Source organism: Anoplopoma fimbria, chromosome 5, assembly GCF_027596085.1.
Source record: "Anoplopoma fimbria isolate UVic2021 breed Golden Eagle Sablefish chromosome 5, Afim_UVic_2022, whole genome shotgun sequence".
Taxonomy (NCBI): Eukaryota; Metazoa; Chordata; class Actinopteri; order Perciformes; family Anoplopomatidae; genus Anoplopoma; species Anoplopoma fimbria.
The window spans coordinates 7,475,557-7,485,756 of record NC_072453.1 but is presented as its reverse complement, the minus strand read 5'-3'; the positions used below and the strand labels follow the sequence as shown (position 1 = coordinate 7,485,756).

Sequence of the window (10,200 nt, the reverse complement as noted above, 5' to 3'; positions counted from 1 at the left end):
GTTTGTCTTGTCATTGATTGATGGTGAATGGAGGCGTGGTCATACATTTTAGTGATGGGAGTGTTTTTATGGCCCTTTACATTTTTTTTTGACTCCTACATGGTGTGGTTTGCCAGATGTGGGGCCATTTTATCAATTTTTATTGTCAAATGTTCTTGAAATGTGTTTAATTTGAATGAATATACTGTTTCAAAACTTAACTTAAGAGATCTGTTGTATTTGCTCTAGAACAGCGCAACAACATTTTAGCTGCTCAAATTAAATTTAGGTGATTTCTTTCTTATCAAGAGTGACATTATGCTGCATAAAAATAAGGGCAATAATTCAAGGAAGGATCAAACATTATCAATACGCTTATTTATTTCCCCACTCATAAAAGCACAAAAATACTCACTGGATTAATACATTTTTTTATTTTGCATCATCCATGCAGTGGTCAACAACTGTATTAATTGGTTTAGCATTAAAGACAATAGTATTTAATTACCATGAGATATAGTTAATTGATGGTTTAAATTCTCCCACAAGTTTTGATAAAACAAAGCCAACCGATATACGATAAAATCAAGTAGTACCTACCCAACTTTAATACAAATCCAGAGATGTGATCTTGATTATATGATTATATTATTGCACACTGAAAATGTATGTAAATGAAAATTACCAATGAAACACCACTTTCCAAGTATTTCTCTCACAAATATTTGGATGACAATGAACAGTGCAAGACCAATAATTAGCGGAATATACTAATCGCTAGTTGCGATTAGCAAATCATCTCACAAGTGCAAGTTGTATGAAAAGGCACAGAGACATGCCAGCAGCAGCAGTATGGTGGGAACAGGGGCACTGGATGCGGATGTGGTGGTGTAGATTATCCTGTTATGAAGAGACTGAGTAGGCCGATACACATTGTGATATCCTGCAAGAGTCGGGAACATCATCATCTGGTGGAAAAGAAAAGAAAATTAAAGTCTTATTTCTAACAGACGATACTTTTGACTTAATGTAAAAGGCCACCAAAAGATGCCATTTGAATCTGTTGATTAGGTGCAAATACGATACTTCGTAGTTTGTCAATCAGACAACCGACATGAAATATGTTTGTATTCTTTCACGTTTGTTATTTTCCAGGCAAAATATATTTCAATTTCTTTGTCTGCATGGCAGATGCTATTTAATTGGCATTTGTTATGTGCTCGTTGAATCGCATCAGATAATTCTGATAAGACTGCATTTCTGTATTATCTACCGACAAGCTCAGTCTTATCTGATTGTTTTGTGATATTGTGTAACAAAGCAGAATATTATGCTAACTATTTTGCAATCGTTAATGGTGTTCATTACCCTGTTCGTTGATTATACATAAAAAAAACCACAATATATATCTTATTGTGGCACACAACCCCTAAATCTTCAGCACCAAGATGTTGAGAAGAACGTACCAGGTTTTCGTCCACCTTGACAGACTCTTTAAAGACTGTCCATACCACCGCTTCATTACATGAAGGGGTGGTTAAGGAGCCGTTATAGCGGTAGTATTCAACTCGGTTAACGCTGCCAAGCAAGTCATCAATGGAGATCCCATCTGTGACGTGTACTTCTGAGCCTGCATGGAAGCCAAAATGCACAAGATATATAGCCACATTTGTTTAAAAAATGTATGCAAACAAAAACAGGTATGCACTCACTGATGTTTCGAATAGCTGAAATATAGCTGGTCAGTTTTTTCCAGGGATCTATATCGGATGTGGGATGTGTCTACAGAGATAAACACGGTTAATGATAGTGAGAAACATTTTGATTATAGGAGTAACATTCTGCTGCTTGAAGAAATCTACACCACTTGCCTCACGTTCTGAATTGCTGTTGTGGGCATCCTTGGCCTGAAAAATAAACAGTGCAAAGATGTGAGTCATTTGTGTAAAAAGCTTTTCTTAATGTCAAATTTAGACTGGAGAAAAAAGAAAGAATGATTCCCAACCCTAATATGAACTATAATAACTCTCTCTCGAACAAAAGGTTTGCATTAGGACTTGCCTGAACACAGCAGCCCCTTTAATAGGTTTTAAACAGGATTAATAGGTTTTTCTATCTGACATGTATGACAAAACATTTCATAACATTATTAAAAGTACTTCTTATCATTTGGAGTCAGGCATGGCAGGTAAATAACTGTGCAGGTATACGCATAAAACACTTTGCAAAGATCAAAAGCAGGTAAAGCTCGTAACATACTTGTCCTCTAATAAATAATGTCACCTGTTGGGTGAGAGCCAAATTAGTTTGGTGCCGATATCACCCCTTCTCTTGTTGTAAAACTGATTTTGCTTTGGCTTATGTTTGCCAAGTGTCAAATGTCATAATGTGTTGATGGAAAACATTTACATGTAATTTCCCGACTACAGTTCTTAAAAGGAACAGATGTGTACCAGCAGCATTAGTGACATTGTATTAGTTTTACCTTGTGACTGTGTGTGTGAGTCATCATGAAAAAATGTGGTGCTGGAGAGACCCACAATAGCGGAGAACTACCACAGAAGCAATGGAGATCTTTGAAAGTATGTATATATCTCTGTCTGTGGCTCGGGCGCCATCCACCCTAAAACTCAGCCTTTATTTTGATCTCAACATACCTGTAAAGTTTTGTGATTGCATCTTGCACAGTTGCGATGCTATCCCAGTAACACAATCTGTCCACAGACAGACACACAGGCATATACAGTAAACACCTGGCAAAGTACTCATAACCTCTTCTGTGGCAGTTCCTGCTACAGTAGGTGTCTACATTTTATTTTTTGGTATGAATAGCAAACGTGAATTTTCTAAGAATACTTAATTTAGTATAGTGTGTTCACACTAGACAAAAAACTAATTATAAACAAATGTTGAGTGTGTATAGTATTACCTTGATATACAACTACTGACTTATTACATAACTAGTCTAATACACCAAATGTTACCTCAATAAGGAATCCCAACACTGCCAGACCATTGGGGGTCTCTAGTGCCTTTTCCAGAGTTAAATCCTTCCTCTTGTTCACTATATGCATCTGGACAAAGACAAAATATTCACATGTAGTATTACACAGCAAAAACTAAATCTAATAGAAAATATCGACCTCACTGCAACAACGCAGTAGTCCAATCGTGGTGATTACCTCCATTGGGTATCTCTTTGAATCCACTTTGTGCTCTGAGCCATCAGAGTTCTCTGAGCCCCAATGGAAGTGGAACTGAAGGGTGGAGTAGACATAACCCAAACCTCCGCCTGAGACCTCCACCGTGTCCTCTTTCAGCACACACTTCACTGAGAGTACAGTGAGAACACAAGGGGACATTTTACTTACTATTATCTTCAGTATTGATTTATTTAATAAAATGTAAAAAAAGAAATTGTGAAAATAGCCACTCATGTCTTGGACCCCAAAGTAATGCCTTCAAAAAGCTTGCTTCCAAAACCCATAAGGTATTCAATTTACTATGACATACATAAGAAAAGCAACACATCTTCTGCTCTGTGAGGCTGGAACCATTAAATAGTTGGTCCTTTCTTCACTGATTCAATTTTATAACAGTTATTAGAATAGTTGCTGATTAATTATTTTGTGTTCGACAAATAGATTAATCATGTCAACTTTAATCATAACCCTCAAAAGCTAAAATTAACTTAAGCATTAGTCTTGTTTTGGGATTCTTATGAATCATCATTAAAAAGCTGATCTATGTGCATGAATAGACTTACAAGTCTATCTTGAGTCATTAACAGCCCATAACATGAAAGAACAAACCTGAGTGGCCTGTGTTAGTGATGTGCATGATGGCATGTTTGTCGTCAAACTTTGTATAAGTGAAGGCATCGAGGTGCTCGTCCGACACAGTTTCACGCGTCTCAATGTTGATGGGTGACTGGCTCTTGCCGCCACACTCTGAGTGAGGCAGTAAGTGCCAATGAGACGGCTTGTACTCTATAGCAGAGAGGAAAAGAAACGTTTAAAACAAAATCCTGCAACAGAATTATCACCTTGAGACTGTCATCAGATCCGTACATACCACAGGGTTCATCCTCATAGCACCATGAATGACCTGAAGAACAGAAGTCATATTTGATATGTCAACTCAGTCATCAATACTACTGGTCATACGTGTAATGAGTTTACAACTCACTGGGTGGTAAAGGAGTTCCAGGGGAAGCAAACACGTCACGTCCATTAAGAGGTTGTGTAGGCCGATACACATTGATGAATCCTGCCATGATGGGAAACATCTGAACCTACGAACAAAACAAAAGACATGTGTCTGTTACAACAGTGAAGTTATTGGCAAAAATAAGGCTGAGTGAGACACAGTGAAAATGAGACTAGACAGGCCTTTTGGTGTGGACGTCCCTATACCTGTGGGGATTAAGTGACACCAATTCTTCTCTTCCCTCTGGCAGAGTTAAAGCGCCCATATATTGGTGTCAGCACAGAGCACCAGATCTAAACATTACGAGGAAACCACCATGGAACAAACACACCCTTGTCATTAAAACCTGATCTTCTTACGACAGCTTTTGGCTCCCTGCTAATGTAACATCGAGTGGCGGTTACTAAAGTAAAATAATAAAAAGATAGGCTACTTTGTCCATCTTTTTATGCTACTTAATTAATTCTACTCAACGATAGCTCAGAGAGAAATGTACGATTTAGTAATGACAACTATCGCTACTTTCTACATTATGTTGCTTATTATAAGTACGCACATGCATCCATAGGTGCATTCATTCTCATACAACCTCACAAACCCTTTTCCTCCATGGTTAAAGTAACTTTCTGCTTATACCAGTTGGGCCTCCCACCAGAGTCTTCTACAAACGGTGCAGGAGTTTTCCATGGTACTTTAATTAGTTTAGAAGTTATGCACCTGTTTTCTCTTGAACACTCTACCTGCCACACCTGCTTTTTGTCATTCTTTTTGACAGGAACACACACATCATGCACCTGCTGAGCAAAACTGACGCACATGCAACAGGCAGGGACACATCAACCGGTCTATCTTCCAAGTGCTGATGGCTGTCAGGTAGATAAGATGAACAGAAAGACAAATTGTCACTCTGCAACATACAACATATGACTCAACTATCTGTAACCCCAGCTACCAGCTAATGTTTTGTCCTTATTATCTAACATGATAATCAAAACGGCACACCAGCATGTACCAGTATGTCCCAACACCATGTTCTCATGTGACGTTCGCCCGATGGAGAGAGGTGGTCACTTGTGTAACAGTTTGTGTGTAATTCCACTTGCAACAGGTCATTGCAATTTTTGTACTGGTTCAGTTGTACGGCATGAACTAGAAACAAATACATCGTTCTCGTCCAGACAAAAAGGGACGCTCAGACTTACAAATGTTCCCATCCAGTTTTTCCTAACACAACTCCCGATACATTACTCGTGAAAGGCCCTTACATTTCTCTCTGTGCTGAGTTGTATTAGTAGACTAAACATGGTTGACTCACCAGCTGTTTGTGGATGTTTATTGGCTCTTGAAAGACTGTCCACACAACGGTTTCATTGCAGCTAGGAGTGGTCAGGGAGCCCTTGTACCGATAGAACTTTGTGAGATTTACATTTCCAATCAGGTCATCGATAGAAATGGTAGCGTTGATATCAACCTCTTTGTCTGTGTAAGATGTAAGACACACAAAAAAAGGCTGTCATTAAATGAAAGTCTTGTGGATTTAAATTCACCAAATAACCGCATCCTTAGTTTGATGCCATTAACACGATGATATAAAGAATGAGCATTAGTCATTATCAGGAGTATTCCCAATAAAATGTACTTTTTCACCTAAACCTCCCCTTATCTAGTTTCCTTGAAGAGTTTACAAAAATATTCACACTTGATAATAAAAGCACACAGGAGATAAGTACAATGCCAGGGACAAGATTTGATGACAAGCACAGGAGTGACACAAAATAAATAGTTGCAACAGGTCACGTTATCACGGCATCATTTTTCACCCATATATGTTGGCTCTGAACATGGTCAGGCTTCCACAGAACACAAAAGAACTTGCATGGTCTGATTTTTGTCTGAGCAAATATTTCAAGCATTAAGGCGTGACTCTGTTTTTCATGCTTCTTGTTGAGAGAAAAGCGCAGCGTCTTAGTCCCTCCCACCTGGGATGCATGAAGAGACGCAGGGAAAACATACAATGGTGCATACAAGAGTGTGTTAAATGAAAATGCATGACATCCAATCATTCTTGTCAAATAATGCCACAATTGATTTTAAAGTAAATATACACTATCATAAAATACAGTGATAGAACAGTGTTTATGACAACTGTGGTGGCGAGGAAAGGAGTCGAGGATATGCAAACTGGTAAATGAGAAAGGTCTTAGTTCTCTATCACACCAATCAGTGTGATCTTCTGCAATAACAGAGAGACAAACACCCACCTTTCTGTGGCAGGGAAGAAATGAACTCGTTCCATGGTCCCGACATATCTCCATCGTCTGTTGCCTTTATGGAGAGGACATAAATTATACTTGTAACATTATCTTGACAATGTGAAAATGAACTCCTTCATTGTGCATGCATTTTTTTTGGTCAATATTTGCTGGAGGAGTCCAGTCGTCAGTAATTGAGTGGATTGTTTGTGTTAAGATGCAACCGTCAGAGAACTAATGCAATGACCTGTGATCCCAAGATGTAAAAATCTGGCCAATTTCATAATTGCAACCAAGAAAAATCTGAAATTCTGCAAAAAAATCAATATTTTAGTGACGTTTTCAAGGCCTTATTTTTTATTTAATGGTTAGCAATACACAGTTTTTGTTTGGAACGGTGATTTGAAATGTAGGACATACATTTATGAAAAACCCAAGAACAGCAATTCCCTCTGAATCATCCGTGGCGTTCTGCTCAGAGAGGCCTTTCTTCAGACTGACTATGTGCATCTGTGAAAGATAAAGGCAAAGTAAAAACAATGCTGTTCATACAGAGGAAAGGCATGTTGTCTATAGTGAATGCTAACCGATACTGTACCTCCATGGGATATCTGTGCCCATCAATCATGTGTTCTGAACCTGGATGAAGTTCTGTGATGCCCCAGTGAAAGTGAAACTGAATTATAGAATATGTTCCATCAAGTCCACCTCCACTCACTTCAACTTCATTGTCCTCCAATATGCATTTCACTAAAGATGGAGAAGAGTGTTTTCGATGTTACAGTCTGCATATATAGAAGTTAAACTAATTTGAATTGAATGACTTTGTGCCTTTCTAGACCTCTGTCTGATACAGCATGAAGTGTTCTATACAAAAAAGCATGTTGTGTACTCAGTCTCGGTTTGTGTACCTGTATGACCGTTGTTTTTAATGGACTTGAAGACGTGTTGGGAGGAGAAGTTGAGAAAGTTAAAGTTAAGCAGCTGAGGGTCAGTCTGAACGTTGGCGGTGACTATATCAATAGGCGACTGCCTATTTTCTCCACAGAAAACACCAGGGATGTCTGCCCAGTGACTCGGGGTGTACTCTGTGAAAGTTAGAGGTGGTCTTAATACCCTAAACTATTGTAGACTGATGGTTTGATACAAATTGCTCAGTCACAACTATCCGTACTTACCACAGCCATTATAGCACCATTCACTTCCTGCAGCTGAAACATAAATATAGACAGTGTACTGTAAACACTGCATCAAATGTGGCTTTATCAGCATTATGTAATGAAAAACATCCCTGCCTGAGAAATGTTGTACCTGGGACCTAATAACAGTGGCGGTTACTAAAGTAAAATAATAATAATAAATAATAATAATAAAATAAGGCTGAGTGAGACACAGTGAAAATGAGACTAGACAGACTGTGAGTCGACAGGCCTTTTGGTGTGGACGTCCCTATACCTGTGGGGATTAAGTGACACCAATTCTTCTCTTCCCTCTGGCAGAGTTAAAGCGCCCATATATTGGTGTCAGCACAGAGCACCAGATCTAAACATTACGAGGAAACCACCATGGAACAAACACACCCTTTGAAAAATGTCATTAAAACCTGATCTTCTTACGACAGCTTTTGGCTCCCTGCTAATGTAACATCGAGTGGCGGTTACTAAAGTAAAATAATAAAAAGATTGGCTACTTTGTCCAGCTTTTATGCCACTTAATGCTTCTACTCAACTATAGCTCAGAGAGAAATGTATGAATTAGTAATGACAACTATCGCTACTTTCTATATTATGTTGCTTATTATAAGTACGCACATGCATCAATAGGTGCATTCATTCTCATACAACCTCACAAACCCTTTTCCTCCATGGTTAAAGTAACTTTCTGCTTATACCAGTCGGGCCTCCCACCAGAGTCTTCTTCAAACGGTGCAGGAGCTTGCCCAAGTACTTGAATTAATTTAGAAGTTATGCACCTGTTTACTCTTGAACAGGTTAGGCAGTAACACACACACATATCTTCACACCACACTCTTGAACGGAAATTTTAGCCCCCTCAGGCAAATACTGGGTGGGATAATATGTGTTGAAGTTACCTGTTTACTAATTACCTAAATGGCACATTGCTCACAATCCTCTCACACATTACATATGCTATACAGATATTGATAAAGCTCATCAATTACAAATGTTTCCATTTAGTGAAAATTGATGCATTTTACTCACCACATTTTACCAATGCCCCCAAACTCAGAGCACAGCACAGCAGAAGGGAGGAAAGATGCATCTTTAGGAGGAAAACGAAACAGGTTTCCAATCAAGGTCTTGCATACGTATTATAGCCATTTCATGATGTCTTTTCTCAATGTCTGAAAGAACCTTGTTATCAGACAGAGGAAACATCTCTATATCAGCCTCCGTGATGATTAAGCGAGCCCCACTGTATGCTACCTTGTATAAGTCAAAGAGTCTATTACCTATTTAATGCAAGCTGCGTTACAGATTCCATCACTGACCTGAAATCCCATTTAATTGCACTATATTGAAGAACAAAACCTTTATGCAGAAGGAAATACCATTTGACAATTCATGTATTAAAAGATGAACAAGCATCCTACCTTACTGGCCTGGAGTCCCTACGGATTAAATAAAAATAGTTAGAATGAGGTGTCACGTTCAAAATATGTGTCCATTTCCAAACAAGTTCCTCAGTGAGGAGAAGAGTAAAAGAAGTGTCCCAGTATCCATCGAGTCAGTCATAATGAGTAGGAGGGACGCACAATGGGAGGGGGGCCCACTGCATATACAACACCAAACCAGTATGGGGTAGATACGTAGCAGGACTGCAGGTCTCTTTTCCAGACATTGCAATCAAAATACAAATGTTTAGAGCAAGCCAATGATCTGTGGACATATGGGGGTTTACTCAGCAAAGTTAGCTTAATGAATCATGCTCCATGACACAGCAGTTACGTATCCATACTCAATGCTGTCTCAATGTAAGGGTATATTAGCTGTATTTTCTCTTTTGTTATTGTTGTTTTTTTGAAAGAAAGCCTTGGTTTAAATGCAAAGCGTGATTTTTGTTTATATACCAGTAACTTTATTTTTAGACTTAAGCTCAAATTAATATACAGGATAAACTTAAAATCATCGATTTGAACCCTGTGAAAGGAAGCGGTATTTGACACTTCCATTATTGTGGTCGTCACCAACAATGGAACACAAATGAACAAGAGGAAAATCCAGATAAAAGGATATACTATTTTGTGCTCAACCCCTTTTTAAACATGGGAGACACAGCTAGACTGATCTTTTAATCACAGGTTACCGTGCAAACTGATACCTTAGAAGCCAAATAAGACTTGGTCTATACACATTGGAGTAATTTAAGCTTCAAGCCTAAACAAGTCATTGTAGGAACGTTGACTAGAAACTGCGGTAATGTGAGATATTATCCTGGGTAGCTATCAAAAAAAAAACTGCTAATACTGATCTTGCAGGTTAGGTTGACATTTTATGAAACTCCTATTTCATAGTTGGATAAGAAGATTGATACAAATTAATCCTTAGAGCCAAGAATCAATCGACTCATCTCAGTTTCAGACAAAACGTTAATATTTGGATTCCCAAAATGTCGGAACAATTAATTTAAATTAATAATGACTGTGTTATATAACAGAATATGAAAACGTGGAAAATTCCACATCACTTGTTCTTGACAAAGAGCATAATGTCTATGTACAGGTCAGTGTTTATTGTAA

The 10,200-nt window shown here is 38.4% G+C and overlaps 1 protein-coding gene across 1 annotated transcript; it reads right to left on the bottom strand.

The window, feature by feature from the left end:
• Positions 1-393: 393 nt before the first annotated feature.
• Positions 394-8,723, bottom strand: LOC129091666 (carbonic anhydrase 4-like). Its single transcript, XM_054599360.1, has 16 exons — positions 8,663-8,723; positions 7,619-7,651; positions 7,352-7,528; positions 7,039-7,190; positions 6,861-6,950; positions 6,450-6,513; positions 5,504-5,667; positions 4,168-4,273; positions 4,054-4,086; positions 3,792-3,968; positions 3,162-3,310; positions 2,964-3,053; positions 1,851-1,886; positions 1,692-1,761; positions 1,446-1,609; positions 394-947 (listed from the first exon to the last, which is right to left on the bottom strand). Exons 1-16 carry the CDS (start codon positions 8,721-8,723, stop codon positions 780-782), a joined length of 1,734 nt encoding a protein of 577 aa, XP_054455335.1. The 3' UTR covers positions 394-779.
• Positions 8,724-10,200: the final 1,477 nt, after the last annotated feature.

Excerpts from the sequence above, each read along its gene's own strand:
- LOC129091666 (XM_054599360.1), bottom strand. The coding sequence starts at position 8,723 with ATGCATCTTTCCTCCCTTCTGCTGTGCTGTGCTCTGAGTTTGGGGGCA. Across the intron at positions 4,087-4,167 it reads TGGAACTCCTTTACCACCCA|GTCATTCATGGTGCTATGAG; the intron begins GTGAGTTGTAAA and ends TCTGTTCTTCAG. Across the intron at positions 948-1,445 it reads TCAAGGTGGACGAAAACCTG|ATGATGATGTTCCCGACTCT; the intron begins GTACGTTCTTCT and ends CTTTTCCACCAG.